A 20,298-nucleotide genomic window follows, 5' to 3' on the forward strand; every position below is an offset into this window, starting at 1 on the left:
GCCTCCTGGCGCGGAGCGTTACATTAACACATCGCCGTAATGAGCATGCGTCACGGGGCTGCCTCCGTGCTGAAATGAGCAGAACCGCGTTGTTCGCGCTGTTCGATTAAATAAGTAGAGGCATTTCTTCGATTTTGTTTTGCTCGCCGATCGCTAGCGGCAGGTCGTGCGATGTAGCAGGGGTGCGCGTCTATCGTTGGATGGAGTGTGTGGCCGTCGGGTGGAGAACGAAGTATGAGCCGGAGCTGCCGAGCTCGTGTCCATGAACGATGGAAGATCCCGACCGTGCGGACCCAGTAGGCTTAGAAAGTTACAGCGATCACACGGCAGGATGCAACCACGGGGGTTCCGGGCCAGCTGACGGCCTAGCCGCCGGCGAAGATGCGGACCACGACTTCTGGAAGGTCTCGGACGAACTTCTCGCGGCGCATCTCAAGAAGACGCTCAGCCTGAGCCGCCGCGATGCGGCTCCCAACGGGTGCTCTGTCGTGGGTGTCGGTGTCGGGCCCTCGGACAAGCTCAACGGTGTCGTGCACTGGCACACCAACGACGACGAGAAATCAACCCTTCAACGACCTCCTAGCCCGTCCAGTGATGTTCGGTTGGCCGACGGTGTGCGCGCTCCTCCGAGCCCGCCGTGTGCCGACAGCGACGGAATCTCGTACGTCGCGTACGAGTCCGAGAGACAGATGCCGGACATTATGCGCCTGTTTCAGAAGGACCTCTCCGAACCTTACTCCATATACACGTACCGGTACTTCATACACAATTGGCCACGATTGTGCTTTCTGGTAAGCGCGCGCCGCCACGCTTTTCTCGGGCTCCATGCCCGCTTTGGTAGTTAACCATGTGCTGTCGTGCTCGGCGCACACCTTTTCGTGTATTCTAGCGGTGCTGTGACGCCAGCGAAGACCGTCGCGTCTCTCATGTGACTGACAGAGTGTAGTCCAAAGCGTCTCGATTGTAGTCTGGCTTGCGCACGCTAAAGGTCCTGCTGTGCGGCCCGGAGGGCGACGGCAGCTCAGGGTCAAAAGCGCAGACGGCATGGAACGGTGCGATGCGTTTTTCTTTTTTCTGTCGCTGCACCGACGAAACCATGGTTGTGTATGTGTGCACGCTAGCTGGACTACTTCCAGAGTTTTTCGAGGGAGCGACGCACTACTGAGGCTTGTGGTGCGCCCCTGCTGCAACCTTCGTTTACGTCCAAGGGCCCGATAGCTGGCGGTACTTTCGAAACAAGGCCCACGTGACGTGCGAGAGGGAAAGAGCAAAGAAAGAAAAAAAAGAATCAAGGCCGACAGCGTTTGAGGCCCGCACTACTATCTGCCGGAAGGCCAACAGCTTTCTGCCGATCGCACTGTTACGGTGTTTCGCTCTCGGGTTAAGGTCAGCGATAGAAAGCAGCTGGCCTTTCTATGCAGAGCGTTGCTTCGTATATTACGTAATGGATAGCGTGTCATATGCTCGGGCCTGTTTGGGTATCAAGACCCTGTCGATGCCGTCTTTCCCGAAGTGCAAGGTTTCTATTCACTGCTCTGGAAGGTTAAGGTCGGACGCCATTTGCCTTAAAGCCCCTACATTTCCTATTCTTTGCACGCCTTTTCAAGGATGGCTCCCTGGGTGCTGCCATAATTCCCTCTGGGCTGTGCAAAGTACGCGTTAGTCCCCAAAAATGCACTGCAGAAGGGAGGTGTACCCCCCTCTCTTTTGAGAAGGTCTATACAACTGTAAATTTTTGGCATGTTTGCTTATGCTTACGTAGAATGATGCACACTTATGTGCCTACTTGATATGAAACAGACCCATTAACGTATAGAATTGCGTGGGTCTTCCCTGTCCCTGTTTATTTCGCGCAGTTTTTCGTAGTTGTGGAATACCAACTCACCCAGCGCTCAGGTCTTTTAACGTATAGAAGTGCTGCTGTTATCAGTTAAGGCAAATAGCTTCAGCGAAAGCTCATAAGGTGGGGCAGTTCATGAAGGGGGAAAACTGTCTACCGTTCGTTTGTAGCAAAAAATCCCTAAAAGGAAGCCGTGCGGATTTCTCGGAAAGAAAGCTTCCGTTTTGAGCAATCCAAAGCATCATGCTATTAATGGACGGGTGATATCCTTCCATTTCATGTTATCGGTTAAATTACGGCTTTGGTGTTGGTAGAAATTAGTTAGTACGTACTTGCATATGCAAGAAATAGTGATACTAAAACTTCTTCGTGTGGCTGATAATTTGTGCGGATTCTCTTGACAATTACAGGTCCGAAACAAAAAGTCTGGACTTCTGATGTGCCAAAACTAAGACATGATTTTGAGGCACACCGTAGCGAGTGATTCTGTCTTAATTTTGAATACCCAGGGGTTCTTTAATGTGCACCATAAAAATTTAAGTGCTTACGAGTGCGTACATTTCATCACCGTCTAGATGTGGCCGCTTTTCCGTTGTGCTTCATAATGCCATTGCCGCTAATCCACCACAGTGAGTGAGGATCGAAGCAATCCCTTTATGATTTTAATCCCTTAAACTCTCTTTAAAGGAATACTGACACAAAAATTCTGTATCGTTTTTTTTTTTTTCTGTTGCAATAAGGAGCTAATGACACAATCGCAGCTTCTTTGCTCGAGCATGCAACGGTTAATTATTTGGAGTTTTTTTTTTCATGGTGCCCAGTCGCAGTTTTGTAAAGTGCCGAGAGAGGCGGGACTTCATTTTTTTTTTCCTTTCTTTCATTGTAAACATAGCCGAATATGTGCACACGCAAAACTGACACGCGCAGCAACGTATGCTGGCCAGCGCCGCCTTGACAACTGCGACAGGGAGCACAGGGTTGTTGGTTGCTTGCATTAAAACCAAGTCAATGTCGCAAGGTGCTCCATAGTGCGCTCAGTTGCGTGGCATACACTTTTAAACATGTTCTGCACTATGTTTGCTGTAGATGTTTTGCAGACGCTGTGCCTGTGTGCCTGGACAAATATATCTTGCTAGTCATCTTAAAAATTTTTTGTCAGTACTCCTTTAAGGCTCACCTTGTCACCAAAGTAATTATCATTCATCGCATACTTTTTTTTTGTTTAGCATAGTACAACAGGCAATTTCTTACCATAAATGGTATGTCATGCTGACACCTGCACGTTTTTCATGACTTGAAAGTACCGAGAGCGCAGTGTTAAACAAGGCGCGCACATGGTGGATAATGACTGACGCTTGAGGACAAGACCCAAAGCATTTTCTTTGAGTGTAGACGGCCTCACTTTAAGTTTTAAGTGTGTAAGGAAATGATGATGCTGCCTGCACATGGTCTGTTTGAAATCTGAAATCGACAGGCGTATCGGACCAGAAGAGCAGACAAAAGAAAGGACAAAAATTGCAAAGGTTGAACCTTATTCTGCTGCGCTGTTAGTAGTACATCTTTTGTAGTCCTCAACCCCCATGGTATACAACATTGTCGTGTTGGAAGTAGTAAAATGCGAGGTAGACCCGAAGATGTGCTGTGTATATTTTCTGTAACTGGCTCTTACTGTAAGGAGTTTATTGTTCAAGATAAGCGGTGACTTGCTGGTATGTACACTTATAAGAATAGCTGGCAGGGTCCCTCGTGGAGAAAATCTTGCACTTAACGTGCCATTGTTATGGCTTGATAGCCGAGGCATTTGGCAGCACAAGCTCATGGGGTTGGTCCACGGGGTCAGCAGCCACATTCCAACTGGGCGCAGCGCAATAAGGGGTCTTGTACAGAGAGTACAGTGTACAGTACTCACGGATAGAAATGAAAAAAATTTGCGAATAAGTAATGTACATACATCCGTTTCCAGCGTATACAATTCATGTCTTATCGGCGGAATTTTGACTCGCTTACATCAAAGCCGCCTTTAGTGGCCACATTTGCAGTGACATGACCCAGTTATCACTAGCAGTCGCTCATGGCAGTTGTTATAAAACGATCACAATCGTGGCAGTTTGGGCGTGTTGGTAAGACAGAGCAATAAATTTTAAGCGCACAACCAGACGAGGACAGAAAAGAACACACAAGACACACGGGCGCTAACTTTCAACCTTGAAACTTAACGCCCGTGCATTTTAAGTGTTCTTTTCTGTCCCCGTCTGGTTGTGCGCTTAAAATTTATTTGTTATAAAACGATGTCGCTTTTCAATCTGTGAGTACTGCACATCGGTCGTGTTTTGTGTGCCAATACTTAGCATAAACAACTACATAGATAGCAGAAGGGCAGCAACTACCCAAAAGAGTACTTAAACTTTTTTTTTTTAATTATGTAAGCAGTTAGGCTACAACTAGGTTAAATGAACAATACCATAATTTAAGCAAAGCATTTTGTGTCAAGGGAGCTACGGGCGATGAAAGGCTACCCTCCTCTCGAGCCATGCATTTCCTCAACTTCTTCACCGAGTAGGTGGCACTTCATTCAAATTCTGTTATTTGCAGACATAGGGTGTACAAAGTTACCAATAACTGGTTGGACCCATAGCCAAAGGCTAGTTGCGGGCCCAATAAAAAAATGTATATATGATTACAGTACATAAGAAGATATATCATGTGGGTACACATCTTCATTATACTGTAGAATTTGCACGAGAGTACAAGGCAGTGCAGCATAGTGAAAAACATATCAAGTATTATTCATTTTTAATGTGAACATGTGGAAAGAAAAGTAATGTTAGCAAGTTGCAAATATTGCACTGCTGCGATCTGTTGGGGTGCACATTTTCAAAACCTTATAGTAAACTGCACACTTTTTGCGGAGTGCTTAAATTGGTCTGCTGATGATCTGGAGGACCTACACTACTGGCTCAACGAATTCGTAAAGGAATCTTCAATTGTGTTTTAGGCTCTCTCATATTCTTGCGGCTTTTCAAAAGAAATTGCAAAGTGACAACCCTGTGTGGCATGCCAGATGCTCTGAAGAGTGAAAAGCACACTCCACTCAACGCCGGTAGCGTTCGTGCAGACCATAGGCCTCAAAACTGGTTACATATTCCGTATGTAATGTCAGCTTGGGCAAGGTTTCATTGTGAGGATGAGCAAGTGTGCATTCTAGTTAACCATTTCCAAAATGGCTATCGTGGAATGGGAGCTTTGACAATGCACTTTTGACAACAAGGTCACAGATTTGATTCCTGGCCGCAGCTGCTGCATTTCGATAGGAATCAAATGCAAGATTGTTTGTGTACATATATTCAGGCACGTATTCCCGAATAGTCCGAAATTTATCTGGAGTAGACCACTTAAGCGACCCTCATTGCCCACTGCACAATTTCAGAACATTGAGACTTGATAATTTATGGAATTTTTTTTTTTACATTCAGTGATTACGCAAATTTATGACTGTATGGTGGTGTCTCTGCGTGTAAAGACACTTCCGCAAAAGCTCTGCATGCAGAACACACTTTGTAGGTTCACGATTGTGTTTTCATTCTGCATACTGGAACGAAATGCTGTGAGACCATCAAAATGTTTAATCTAAGAAAGCACACCCCTAACCTCTCCATTGCCAAATGTGATGAGCTTAAGTCAGCCCATAATTTTTACTCTACTGTCCACACATGTGATCATCATAAATGCTGAACATGTGTATGATTTTGATGGCTGTATTTTGGTGGGAAAAACTACTACCTTTCTTCGATTAGCAGAGAGTTACTATAGCCCTTAGTGTTGGGCTCTTATGCTTTGCATTATGGCACCCTTTACACTGCGAATGCTTAGTTAAGCATGCATGCGAATTAGCTTCATTTCAAATGATGCTAAAATTGTGTGCTTGTCTTTCCTGTGCGCTGGTTAGCCTGCCTCAAGACTTGCTGTGTCACGCAGCGAATTTACATGAGGGATCACTCTCTTCATATCCATGTCTTAGTAACTGCAAATTGAAAAGCAAAAGGGATGATGACACGCTGTTTGGCACTTCCAACACTACTAGAAGCGTAGCAAGCGGAAAGAGTTAAATGAAGAGTTGTAGTAAACATTGCGTCAGCGCTGCTCCGTGATAATTTTTTACCACCTTTGAAAACCGTGTCTGTAGGAAGTTGCACATATTTGCATTTCAAGTAGCTTTGGATTTAAATAACTACCGCCCTCTATCTTCAGTTGGATGCACTGCTTCTGTGTGCTGCCTTCCATTACAGTATAAAAGCTTACACAGCTCGTGTGTGCGTGTGCACAGGTTAGCCTTCCTACAACGAACAGCTGGGTGCCTCTGAATGATGCTGCGTCATGTCACAGCTGCTTGGTTGGCATACCAAACTCTTCCATGGAAGTTTCGAGACCATAAAAAAAAAAATGTTTTGACTGTAACTACTAAAGCACAGTTCCTGACACTATGAGAACTAATGCTGAATGTTGTTTGTTGTGTTAATTTTCAACATTAGTTTCCTTGTACTTATTTCGATTTCACCTTTTTCTAGAGACCGTGAATAGATTACAGGTAGTATTGCAGATAAAATCGGAGGTTTTCACGAGGTGCAAGTGTACAGGACATACAGCAGTAGCTTTACAGTCGAAAATTTAATCTGGGAGCGCCTTCATTTGTCAGGCGTGTGCGTTAGCCTGTATGGTCACTCTAGTGAAATTTGGGTGTTCCCTTTCAAACTGCTTGAGGGAGCACATGCCCTGGGAGCAGTGACCGACTGTTCCCAGCTCTTTTGTTTTCTTCGTCTTCCCCAATATTGCTTATCCCTTTGCGACACGCATTATGATTGACTGTGAAATTGATGCATGAAATTTACCTAAGTTGATGCCAAGGTTCGGGTGGCCAAATTTAAAGCAAGTGGTAGTGTTAGAATAAGTGATAGTGTATTTTACTGCAGTTTATGGTAATTACAACAAAAGTGACTAATTATTGTACAGTCGGTCACAGTATATTTCTTCTTGAACCAAATTCAACGACCCACTAAATTACGTGCGATAGTTTTCTGCTGGCACCGAGTATTCATAAAAAAGTAAAAAAACGTTTTGTGATTCCTGCTGAAACACCTCATATCGAGCGTCTCGTTAAACACAGTTCTGCTTTCACCGAAGCGATTGTGTACGGCAAAATCTATCAACAAGAAATAATTTAAAGGAACCCTATGGCATCAACAATGCTTAATTTACCATTAGCTCAGAGTTTGTGGTCTCCTCCTTGCCAGTAGTGCACAGAATTGAAAAAAGTAAGTGGCGTGTCCAAATGAGGATGCCGTATAGTGGAAAATTTGCGCACACCACACGAAGACACACTGAAAAAAATGTAGACAAGGACCAGCGCGGACCTTTATTCCATAAGAAAGCACATGTATACACTCCCGATAACCACCTCATAATTACCGCACATGAGCAACATGGCACCGCATATTCCTTTACGTAAAAACGATAAAACCGTTAACAAAACTGATACACTATCACATCTTGTTTACCAAGTTGATTTCATCTTCATTCAATGCGATAAAGGTCTGCGCTGGTTCTTGTGTACCTTTTGTCGTGGTATCTTTGCGTGGTGTGCACAAATTTTCCACTATGCAGCCAAACCAACTAGCCCGCCTTTGCCTCATATTGAGGATGCCGTGTCGCAAAGAATTATGTCATTTCTACATTCAGGTTCTTGAGAAGGGACCTCTGCTAGACTCGATGAAATAATAACGTAAGCATTCCTTGGCAGCTGCTGGTGTTCGGTAACCTCTTTATTCTACACGACAAATGTCGAGCCTTACGGCACTAAACATAAATTGCAGAGTCTGTCACATGAAGCAGAGATCATGGTCGGTCGCTGGCACCCTTCCACAGTGGCTTTGGCATTGGAAGCAGCGGCGCGATGCAAGCTTGCAGGTCGAAAGGCGGGCAACTCCCCCACCTAACAGATGCCCGACTTTGAAAATAGACGCGCACAAAGTTGGGTCAGCGCGAAGCTATTTCTGGAAGCAAACCCAGGCATGCCCGGCAGCTGCCATCACCCTTTAGGCATTGTGTGACGTCACCATCTCACCGCGTGCCCGTCGCTTGTTAATTGTAGAGCGTTGACGTAGCACTCGCACGCCTGCTCATTTGAGACGCTGTTTCGCCACCCAGTGCACTTTGTTTCTTCACAAGGTTGCCAGGATTTTCCGAAATAAGCTAACTTCCTTTGGGGAGTTTGTTTTCGTTGCGTTGGCTGACGTCTGTGTTTAAGAGTGTTTCCATCTGCAAATGGGCAGTTTAGAAGAGGTTGCTTTTCTGGGGCTCGAAGAAAAACAGTTGCCTGCCAATTTTAACGTCATGTTGCCTGTTGGCATATTGCTATAAATACGGTGGAAAAGCTTGTCTGGTGGTGTTTTAAGTTTTTATTGTCACAAGATCATCAGTATGCATTTAGAATGTTTTATATAAAAAAAAAGATCTGCTTATGAGAGCAGGTCTCTGAAATTAAAAAAAGTAACCAAAACCAATATTACACAGCAATAAATTATTGAATTAAATGCTGGATCATGTAAAACTGAGAAAAGCACTCTTTAAAAACCTCATTTTGATTAACTTTATGTAAAGAGGTTAACGTTTGGGAGAGAAGATAGTCAAACCTTCGTTTCTTGAATTTCGCGCCAAAACCTCACCGCCAACATACCAGCCTCATGAACTTCAAGGTTTCTTTTTTCATTGGGGCTTCTGTGCAGTGAACGTTCCTGGAACTTGCCTCATTCGGTATTTTGCTTTGGTTAATTAATTGTTAGGGTCTTATGTCCCAAACCACAATATGATTATGAGAGACGCCATAGTGGAGGGCTCTAGAAAATTTCAGCCACCTGGGCTTCTTTAACATGCACCTATATCTAAGCAAACGGGCCTCTAGCATGTTGGCTCCACCGAAATGCGACTGCCGCGGCCAGCATTCAATCCCGCAACCGTTGGGTCAGCAGTGAAGCACCATAACCGCTAGATCACTGCAGTGGGTACTTCCTTGCTTTGAAATGTGGTGTAGTCCATCTGTACGAAAAAACATATTAAATTGGTTGAAGCAAACACTTTTACAATTTATATCAACACGGTGCACTGGTGGGAACATTACCATAGTCTTGCTGCTGGCCTGTCATTTTCAGAATTTTACTGGGTTGTCGGGCTGTTCCTCAGGAGAAGGGCGATAATTTTTTATATAGTGTAAAACATGCTGTTACAGCTGATCTTACACTTACTACTCCGGTCCCTTCTTAAATCTCTCAAAGCACTCTGCTACACTGATGTGCTTTTTCTAGCATGCACTGATGTGCTTGTTCCCACAACTACATCCTATGTAGACAGTTGCAGTCCACAATGTGAGATGTTGTTCCGTTCAGAGTGCTCCAGTTAGTCTTTGTGCGGAAGTAACACGGTGTTTTTGCTGCGCAGGCGATGGACGGGGAGACGTGTGTTGGTGCCATTGTTTGCAAGTTGGACGTTCACAAGAAGTTGGTCAAGCGGGGCTACATTGCAATGCTGGCCGTAGACTCCAAGTACCGCAAGAGGAAGATAGGTGAGTGCTCGTTTGTCATCACCATCACCATTTCATCATTTTCAGCCAGTGTTATGTCTACTGCAGGACAGAAGGCCTGGCCCAGCGATCTCCAATTTACCATATCTTGTATGAGCCGGCTTCATTTTATGTCCATGAACTTCTTCATTTCGTCATTCTGTCTAACCCTCTGCAGTCCTCGGCTACATTCCCCATCTCTTGGTATCCATTCCATCGCTCTAAATGATCATGGGTTATCCATCCCTCGTGCCGTGGGACCTGCCAGGTCCACATTTTCTTCTTATTGTCAGCTAGAATACACTCTGCTCTCTTCCTGTCTTTTAACGTTATGCCTATCACTTTTTGTTCCATCGCACAGTGTTTGGTTTTCAACTTCTTAAAGGGATACTGACACGAAATTTTTCACTTGTCTTTTTTTTTTTTTTTGCGTCAAATGAAAGGCCATACCCTCAAGAGTCTAGAAAATGCACTGCTAAGCATGAGTACAGCCCGAAAAGGTAATTACAGTATGTTTTCATAAGCTAGTTTCGGTTCCTGCTGTACCCTGACATCATAACACGGTATGAGCCTCTCGGACGCTCCGCTCCGTCGCTTTGTTGGTGACACACAAGCGGCCGCATTGAAAGTTTTGGTGCCTGACATCATCATAACTAGCCATACTGGTATATGAAGTCACCAGAATTAGTACCGTAGCCTGACGAGACATACTATTGTCGATGTCAGTAGGTGTGCCATGCGAAAATTGACTTTAAAATCAAAATAAAATATCTTATCAGCATTTACTGAGCGTCACACTTGCTTAGTACCATCTCTGTATACATACAAGAGATTTGTACGGGAGAGTAAACTCACCTTCGAAAATTGGTGTCAGCGCTTCTTTAAGTTTATTTCTTATCATCCAAGTTTCTGCCCCATATGTTAGTACTGGCATGCTTGCATGTAATTTTCAATGGATCCTGAGCATATAGGTGAAGTGGCAGTTGTCTCTTCACTTATAACTTTTGCTCTCAGCTCACCACACCATAAAATTTCTTGTAGATGTGTATAGTATGTCTGCAGCCTGGAACTCTAGAATGTGGTGGCTATTAAAACTTGCACAGTGTTTTAATATGTCATAACATTTATGCAGTAGGCAATGCATAGTATGTCTGCAGCCTGGAACTCTGGAATGTTGTGGCTATTAAAACTTGCACAGTGTTTTAATATGTCATAACATTTATGCAATAGGCAATGCATAGTATGCCTGCAGCCTGGAACTCTGGAATGTGGTGGCTATTAAAACTTGCGGAGTGTTTGAATATGCCATAATGTTTATGCAATAGACAATGCATACCACAAAATTCCGAGCAATCCCCCCCCTCCCCTCCAGAGGTGGTGATAATGGCCACGATGAAGGGGAGGGGCGCTTGCTCGGAAGTGCTGCAAAATTAAAGATGGCGTACGATCCTGTTTTTTTTTTGTTTTTTTTTTTAATGATAAAAGCTTCTCACAGCGATGTACAGAGTAAACAAAAGGTTTGTTGGGAAATTTTCGATGATTGCTCGAGGAGGGTATCGTCCACTTCTTTGCTTAATACTACGATCGTCCGCTTCTTTGCTTAATACGGGAGCACCGTTGCTCAGCTTGCGTCATGACTTCGACTTGCCGAAGTTTTGTTGTAGTAGGGCTACATATTTGTCGTCCCACTCGCTAATCCTCCTGCGATCGATGTTGAAGTGCCACAAGGTTGCGTGCGCATTTCTTCCACCTTGGCGATGCCACTGAACCACCTCAATTTTCTTGGCAACAGTGTAAGAATGCATCGACGGCATCGTGCAGCAAAGTCGACTACGAGGAACAACGGACAAATACCTACTGGCTACGTTAACACACGCCAAGCCTAACTGCTATGGCTAGAGACGGAGAAAGGGCGCCAGTTTTGATAGGGGGCGCTTGCTCGGAAGTGGGCGGCAAACTCAAATTCCCAAAACTAGGAGGCTAGGAGGGGGGGGGGCGCTTGCTCGGGTGGGGGTGCTTGCTCGGAATTTTATGGTAGTATGTATGCAGCCTGGAACTCTGGAATATGGTGGCTATTAAAACTTGCGGAGTGTTTGAATATGTCATAACATTTATGCAATAGGCAATGCGGTATTTGAAATTGAACTTCAACTTGTGTCCACATTATTTGGCCTTTAAATTCAAAAACAAATGGCCAGTGGCTGCGACACATTTCAGGGAGCCAATTAATACCCCTGTCACACGGCAAATCTAACGTCATTTACGATTAATGACATTAGGTGAACTTAATGTCATTTTACCTGCCTGCTGTCACACGACGAAAACAAATATCATTTTAAAATAATGACCATGACCTTAGCACTCCTGAGCCGTGAATTTGGCAGAGAAAAAAATCTATTAAAACTTACACCTAACATGCATGCATCCTCGAAAATAGTTTTCTATCACTAAAAAGCTGCTCCAAGAATATAAACGCAGCCGTTGTACATAACTTACCACAGCTGCACGACACAAATGAAGTCAAGCCAAGAACCAAGCGAAAACCGACATGGCTGACAATGTGAGCGGGCATCGGTATAGTGGACTGAGGCTTGGGAGCACGACTGATGCTCCGGGTACAGAAATGAGACTGCCACAGCTAATTCGTGGAGTCACCACCTCGATCACGAAAACACGTGCAATCGGACGACGAACACCGGCGATACAGGCAACAAGAGAGCACAAATGAAACATGGCCGGCGTCCAGCCGCTGTAGTTGAGAGTAGCTTTCTTTTAGAAACTTTCGCACATCCTGTTACCTCATCAAACCAGGAAAAAGGTAATCTAGTAAAGAATAAGATATTTACGAATTACAAAAGTTACGTATCCATAAGTCAGCAGTCATCTCCCTAAAAGGTCCCTGGCGTCGAGACTACTCATTCGGTCCGAAATCGAATGCGAATGTGTTTCAGGAACTCATTCGACAGAAAATGTCGTTTTCATAGAACGGCATTAGTTTTCCCGTGTGACAGCAAACAAATGGCATTACAAACGAATGACATTAGCTGTAAATGACATTAGATTTGCCGTGTGACAGGGGTATAACTAGAACATAATTAACTCGAAGTTAATTTAGACTGGTATGGTGTTCCTGTTACCTTTTTTTTCTCCAAAGGATCTATTACTGTAAAAAACAAAAGACCAAACTTCCCCCCCATGTTATGGGCCTTCTTTCTGTACCAGTTATGTCAGTTTGATGTAACATATTTAGACTAATTTTTTGCAATTTGTTCATTTTTGTGCTGTCAGGGTTTCCAAATTTTACGAGGTTTAGACATTTGCATTTTACATTGAAGGCTTATCTACCCTTGCTAATGAATATTAGGGCTAAATGTCAAAGCCTGTGATATGAAGGGGAGCAATTATCACACTCCTCTGTTTTTTTTTTTTTCTGTTGTTTACCCAAAGAGACTGACAACCAAATTCTTGTTACACGTTTTTCCTTAGTGTAACAGAAAGCTTACCAGTCAGTGTGTGTAATCATGGAGCACATGCGCTGCGGCTCAACATGGTTCCACTAGTTGGCACGAAGGCAACGCCACTTCTCAGCGTCAACTCCTTTTACTTCGTAATAAGCATAGAAGAAAGCAGGGATGCTTAATAATAGGGACTGTAATTTTAAGCACAAATTGTGGTGCACCCAAACAACTAGCGTTCAGCAATCTGTACGACTCATTCATGCAGTACTTGCAGTCATTCGCCCATTACCAAGGCTTGTCACCAGGCGTTGCGACGTGCCACTTTTCGTGACTTTCAAACCCAATTTAAGTATACAAATCCTTTTCAAATCGCGAAAAGGATGCCAACATAAAGCGAACTTTTGCAGTGAAATATGCGTATGATCTGCACCCTGACATTAGCTCCAAATTTTCTGTATGTTTAGTGTGGATTATTCGTGACAAAAAAAACGCCAGGCCTGCGCTGAAACCGCAGCACAGTCACAGCGAAAGCTGGAAGAGCGGCGTTTCTAGAGCCCGTTGTCAGCTCTCTTGGGGCTACAATACAAGTACACTAGAAAGATACCCACTACGCCATAAATCACAATTTTTGTGAAGTTGGGAAGCATCTACTAAGCCATTATTCGTCATTCTGCGGAGAAGCGAGGCACCAGCCGCACGTCTGTAAGGCATTATGTGCACTTTGTTGACGCGACGACTGATGATGATGAAGAATTATGACTCAGCCCTTTGTAATGGGTTGGCAGCTTTAAACGGCCCACCAGTTCAGTAATTTGCATTGGGTGGCGCCCGGTTGCTATTTCCCTCTCCCGTCATGCTGTATAACATACGTTGCCGTGGGAGAGAGACGGGGTGGGGTGAAGTACTTTACTGAGACCCCAAGTAAATGCATCATGCGCTTATGGGATCCTTTGGCAACCAATACAAATGCACTTGCGAGGAACCCACTGCGCTCTAAATCATTGTAATTTTACTGAGACCCCGAGGAAATGGATCATGCCCTGATGGGCTTCATTGGCAACCAATACAGGTGCACTTGCGAGGAACCCACTACGCTCTAAATCATTGTAATTTTACTGAGACCCCGAGGAAATGGAACATCCGCTAATGGGCTTCCTTGGCAACCAATACAAGTGCACTTGCGAGAAACCCACTACGCTCTAAATCACTGTAATTTATCTGAGACCCCGAGGATATGGATCATGCGCTTATGGGCTTCCTTGGCAACCACTACAAGTGCACTTGCGAGGAACCCACTACGCTATAAATCATTGTAATGTTTGAGAAGTAGGGCAACAGGCACTGGGCCATTTTTCGTCATTCTACGAAGAGCCGTGGTACCTGCCAAACGCATGTAAGGCATTATGCGCACTTTGTTGATGCTGTGCCTGACGACGATGAAGAATTATGGCAGAGTCCTTTGTAATGGGTTGGAAGCATTCAACAACCTACTCATTGCGCAATTAGCATTGTGTGACGCCTGGTTACAGAATTCGCGTTGTGCGACGCGTTGCGCGACACTTGGTGCTTATTTTACTCTCTACCACGCTATATTGCATATGCTAATGTGGTTCCTTCCCGACATGAAGTCTGTATAGGACCTTTTTGCATAGCAGTTCCAAGCACCGGAATGGCTCAGAGGTTGAATACTGGGCTCCCACGCAGAGGGCCCAGGTTCGAACCTCGTTCCTTCCTGGCATTTTTTTTCTTATTTCGTTTTTTTTTTCTTATTTCGAGCGATACTGGTTACGGACACCGGCGGCGGCGGCGGCGGCGGCGGCGGCGGACAACTACGGCGCCAAAAACGGCCGGTGAAATGATCTCATAACAGCTTTCGCTGTAAAAATATGGTGTATTGAGCTCATTAGACTTGCCAATTAGTTATCTCTGCAAAGTTCCTGGGTACTAGCACAATCTTGCGCAATTGCAGTCATTGCTTGTCAGGCAGACCATCTCTGATCATCACAGATCATTACAAGCACTTGTGATGTTGTGTGTTTCTTCTTTGTCCTGTTTTATTCGCGCTGCGCTTTTGAATAACCACGAACCAACTTGCCCAAATCAAAATCTTACTGCAACATCTGTGAAGGCCATGCGACACTTGCATCCCAACTCGAAGCTGCATGGACAAGGCGTTCCAGGCACACAGGGTAGCAGCGCCTACGTCTTGCACACTACAGTAACACTGTTAATTTTTATTCTCAGGTTTACAGGTATCGGCAATGACACGTGCACGTGTATCTGTGTGTGTATGGATCATTTATGTGTTTTTTTCCTCTCGCAGTGTTATACCCAACACCTTTGGTAGTCTGCCAAACTGAGTGATATCTCAAGCTTGTCATTAAATTTAGCATGTTTCTAACTCTTGATACTCCTTTGTCTGCTAGGTTCTACACTGGTGCTAAAGGCGATACGGGCCATGATAAATGACGACGCTGATGAAGTAAGTTTACTTTTTTTTTAAGTTACTGCTTTAAACTTTACATTTAGACATTACTGTGTGGTTTTCACACATTTAAAGGACCCCGTAGAGTGTGACACATGTGAGCTAAAAGCTACATTTGTGATCATTTGGCAGGAAGGGCTTCCCAAGGTTACTTTTGAATACTACTAGCTATTACATTAAGAGTATGGTGTGTCACTAGTACACTTGTATGAACAAAATAAGGGGAATTTTTTTCAAGAGGCTCGTTTCTTTGTTAGACACAACCGAATGAATCCAATAGACAATTAGCCCAAGGGAAGCATAGGCGACATTAATTGTTGTCTTTAACTGTAGTGCACTTCCCTATGCTTTCTTGGCCTAATTGTTACTTGGTTTCATTCGGTATTATACTTGCGAGCATTGGAATTGGCGCCTTCATTGGCAAAGTACTTATATAAGATTACTGCGGTGAAGACTCTCTTCCTGTCTGCGCAGTCCCATTTCGTCACATTGGTATGGTCTGTAACTGAATCAGGTGCAACAGAAATTATGTATAGCTTGTGACATGGTGCTTCTAAGTTGTTCTTCCTCAACAATTTTTTTAACCACTCGAGGTCTGAAGAACAACATCCATGTCATTTAAATTTTTGTGTATTTCCATGCAGTTCAAGAGTGCAACGGAGTTTTTATGCAACATAAGTTTAAGCCATTTTCCCATTATTATTTTTAAATTACGTAAGCATGCATAAACCAATTGTGGTGTCCTCTCTCTTACATCCTTGTTTGCTGGTACTGAATATGTTCTCCAATTGAAACCAGTCAGATATGTCTTTTTCTTTTTTTTTTGCCCCAGAGTTAAACCGGAAATTAGCCTTTTTTTTTTTATGAAAGCTGTACAAATGAACCACTGCTTATGCACAATGGTTACTTTTCTGCACTAGCTTGCGTTTAACACGCAGCCTCCTTAGCACGTGCTGTCTTCCCTTGTCTTTGCCCATGTTTACTAGTGCAGTTAATAAGCTTTAAAATGTATAATGTATATGAGCCAACGAGCCCGACTTGGTGCTCTACCTACTTGAGAAGCTGCTCTAGAAGCAGCAGTACTTGTGAGGCTGTAGATACATCTAGCTTCTGCATCTCATCTGCATACAGGCTTGTTAAATATTCGCTCATTCAGTAGCTCAAAGTCTGATCATATAGTTCCTGATGCCACATATTGCAGTGCTGCTTTAAAAACTTTGCAAGATTCTTTGTTGAGTCCCTTTTTAATGCACGAGTGTTAGGAGAGGCAATATGGAAAAAAAAAAATAGCATGTGTACAGCACTCATGAAATGAAATGCAACGTCAAAAAATTGTGTATAACTGGTATGCAAAATTTCTCAAAAATGACTACATCACGTCCCTACACTACATCGCGTCCTTACGAATCTGGCCTCTAAAGGTAACATGGGCTCCGATTAGAGTGTACGACACAATATTACACTGATGTAAACGAACTAAAGATGGTGAACACAAAAGTATATGAAGTACTTTGCCCTAAATTGACATGTTTCATTCCGTGAGCAGCAATGTGTGTAGTTCTGTCTGAAGCCTGTTGTGTTATGCGTCCCTTGTTTACTCGCGTAATAGCACCAGCACTGCCTAACTGATGGCTGTCAGTGTAATTAAAAGTAATTGGAGGCAATTGAAGGGGACTCCAGTGTATTTTTTACCATATTAGGCTATTGCCGTATTCAAACAGTATTGGAAGTACCGTAACAACTAGCGCGGTTCAGTTTGCTGAGAGACTCGTCAGTAATTTTAAATAACCAAAAAACGGCGTGTCAATACTGAAATGGGTAGTTGCATCATGCAACGTCCACAATGACGTCACATTTATACCCCACCATAGTATAAACATAATATGTATGATTCGAGCACTAGAAAAGAGAATCTGGTGGTGATGTCCGACACTGGATTGAGCTGTGCCAGCCTGTCAAATCTCGACGGCGACTATATTTGACCGCAGAAGGACCGCCGTTAGCTTTCGACCCACCGCAGCGCGAAGCGATGTAGGAAAATTGTAGGATACAAACGTGACGAACACAGGGTGGCCCACATTCAAAAGCATAATTCCAGAACTGGCCACCAACCTCTAAAATTTGTTTTCAGAAAAACTAAATGACTTGCAGTCTTATCGTTTGGCACATGTCATCATGGTATCGAAGAGAACATACGGTGAAAATTTATAGATCAGTGAGCATAAGAAAAATTCCAGTTTCTCTTTAAAGGTAATGTAAATACATGTCTCTAGCATTCATTGCTGTATCGTTGCTGAAATTTTTTTTTCCCCACCTCGTCTGCCAGGTGGTGCTCGAGACCGAGATAACCAACAAGCCGGCACTTCGGTTGTACGAGAACCTGGGCTTCGTTCGTGACAAGAGGCTCTTCCGATACTACCTGAACGGGGTTGATGCCCTGAGGCTCAAGCTCTGGCTGCTATGATGTGCAAGTGGCGTGGCGACAGCGAACGACGGTGGCGAAACAAGAAAAAAAAAATCGGCGAAGGGTGAAGACTGCTTCGGAAGGCACCTCGTGCAGAACTGACCGCTTGTTCATCGCCTGTTTAGTGCAGTTTAGGACGGCCATTCTCTTCCTTCGTGTTGCTTTTTTGTTTCCTTTTTCTGCTCCTAGCGTCACGCTCGCGAATGAGTCGGCCACCGAATGCTTTCGTTTTGCGGGGTTTCTCCACTTTCCATGAAATCGAAAAGGCCTACCAGTTGCAGAATCGTGTGTCAAGTAATTTTTTGTTTTTTTTCCTAAAAGGTAGAGCATTCTCGTTTGCATGAGGTTTAACAAGAATCCAGCAAAGACAAAAAGAAGCTTATTTTAATGCAGGAATTGGGATCACAAAGACGGGAAGTATTGAGTATTGAGAAGCAGCTTGGATGTCTAAGAGAGTTGTTGCTTTCGTACTGGCTGGCGGATAACTACACTGTTAAGATGAAAAAGGCTGCCATCGTGACAATGAGTTTCTTTTACACTTTCATAAATAGTCCTGCCGGTCTTTCCATTTGCGACTGAGGATCAGGAAACAGGTTGACGCATCGAGGCTTCAACATTTCCGTGCTCTCAGCCAAAAACATATGATTTTGTATCGTGCACTGTAAGTTGGCTGGAAGGTATGATAAATAAAACAGAATTGTTCGAGGCCATTTTGCACTTCCATCGAGAGGAGATAATTGTGAGTGGATAATTCTCTGCCGACTTAGTGTAAGTGCAGGTTCGTTGCTGGAAAGGATGCCGCTGATATCTTTTCTTGAAGCTATTCCAATTGGTTTATGTGTTTTGCTAATGCCGTAGAAATATTGGTTGAGCGTCATTTTTTGTGGAAATGTTGGAGCTAAGGCACTCTTGGCTGTAAGCAGTGGGGTCTTGTGATGAAGGCTGCTGAGAATCATCATTCTACATTGTGCTTGGCTGAGTCAGAGTTTAATTTTTTTTTTTGCTTGACTGGAAGGTCTGCATAGGGGATAGGAAAATGTATCGTGTGGTCGATTAGCACTTCAGTGAAAGATTGCAAATAGATATTGTTGAAGGCTGTTACAGAAATCTACAACTTCAAGATTGTCACCTGTTGCTAAAAGGAGCTTTTCTTTTTGCTTAAAAAAAACCTTACCTTCTTACCTCAGTGCGCATCCTATATGGCATGTTTTTGCACGTACGTGATCGTCATGGTCACTGCCGACTACACTGTGCAGATTATTTTTTCTTTTCCTTTTGGTCTTTATTCAATGCCTGCTCTGCAGCAGGATATCGTGTAAAAAAAAAAAAGCAAGCCGCCGCACTTGCCAAGAAAGCGTTTTCTGGTCCTAACAGTCGCCCCTGAGTGATCCTTCTTGCTGGTGCGGAATAGAAGTTATAAGCCTGTTTCCTGAAGTTTAATAAAAATTTAAGTATGTAAAGAATGTCTCTCTCTTCTTTTGCTTTACTTTTGGCATGGCTGGCTGCTTTATCATGCAATCTGGCTCATTGCTCCTGATACGTGATCAGACGTCATGTGATGCTTCTTGCCGCAGTTTGCTGCTCCGCTCAACTTCGCAGCACCATTAGTGCCTTGTCCTGTGCTAGTGAACAAGATGCTCTGCAATTCGCTGAGGGAGCAATGTGCACCCAAGGGGCCAATGGCCTGATGAAACAAAACTCGCCGATGGCAAGTCTGTTGTTGACCAGGTCATGTCCGGACAAATGTGACCAAGTAAACTGTCGTGTACACTGTAGCACAAAACACACACGTGACAATGAAAGAAGACCGGGCATGGTACTGTGTGTGTTTTGCGCGACAGTGTACACGATATCGTACTGGCTGTACATTTCTGTACAAACTGTACATTTATCTCTTAATGCCTAAGCATGAGAAGTCCCATTATGATCAAAAAGTGCAGAAGTAGCGTGCATTATTTGCAAGTCCAACTTTGGGCCATCTGGCAAGCCGAGGATGCCACCCGGGTGCAAGGGCTTCAAGCCGTCACCTGACACCATCATCATCGAGGGAGAGTGGGACGGGTCAGGGGTTAATCTCCTCTTCCCCCCGCCTCGCCCGGGCTTTATAGTTTATTCATTCATTCGATAGCAGGGCACCCTAATTATCAAAAAAAAAAATGGTGGTTTTAAGAAGTGCTTTTTCTTGGGATAGTAGGAATAGCATACTGCATTTTTGGACGCGTTTGAAAAACAAGGACACAGAGCGGCACACATAAACCACAAACGAAAGTGCTTTCGTTTGTGGTTTGTGTGCCTCTCGGCGTCCTTGTTTTTCAAGCGCGTCCAAAAAATACATTATGGTTTTAAGGTTCTACAGGTGTGAAGCATAGTACCAGATAACGGATACTGCAACTATGTGCGCACACGTTGACAGGATGAATAGAACACCTATTCAGAATTTCC

At 44.0% G+C, this 20,298-nt stretch overlaps 1 protein-coding gene across 1 annotated transcript; it reads left to right on the plus strand.

Annotated features, from left to right (window-relative positions):
• The first annotated feature begins 15 nt into the window (after positions 1-15).
• Positions 16-19,319, plus strand: LOC119374065 (N-alpha-acetyltransferase 30). Its single transcript, XM_037644125.2, has 4 exons — positions 16-791; positions 9,329-9,452; positions 15,334-15,389; positions 17,719-19,319. The coding sequence occupies exons 1-4, from the start codon at positions 270-272 to the stop codon at positions 17,854-17,856; spliced, it is 840 nt and encodes a 279-aa protein (XP_037500053.1). The 5' UTR covers positions 16-269; the 3' UTR covers positions 17,857-19,319.
• Positions 19,320-20,298: the final 979 nt, after the last annotated feature.

The sequence above is a fragment of the Rhipicephalus sanguineus genome, chromosome 11 (genome assembly GCF_013339695.2).
Source record: "Rhipicephalus sanguineus isolate Rsan-2018 chromosome 11, BIME_Rsan_1.4, whole genome shotgun sequence".
NCBI lineage: Eukaryota > Metazoa > Arthropoda > Arachnida > Ixodida > Ixodidae > Rhipicephalus > Rhipicephalus sanguineus.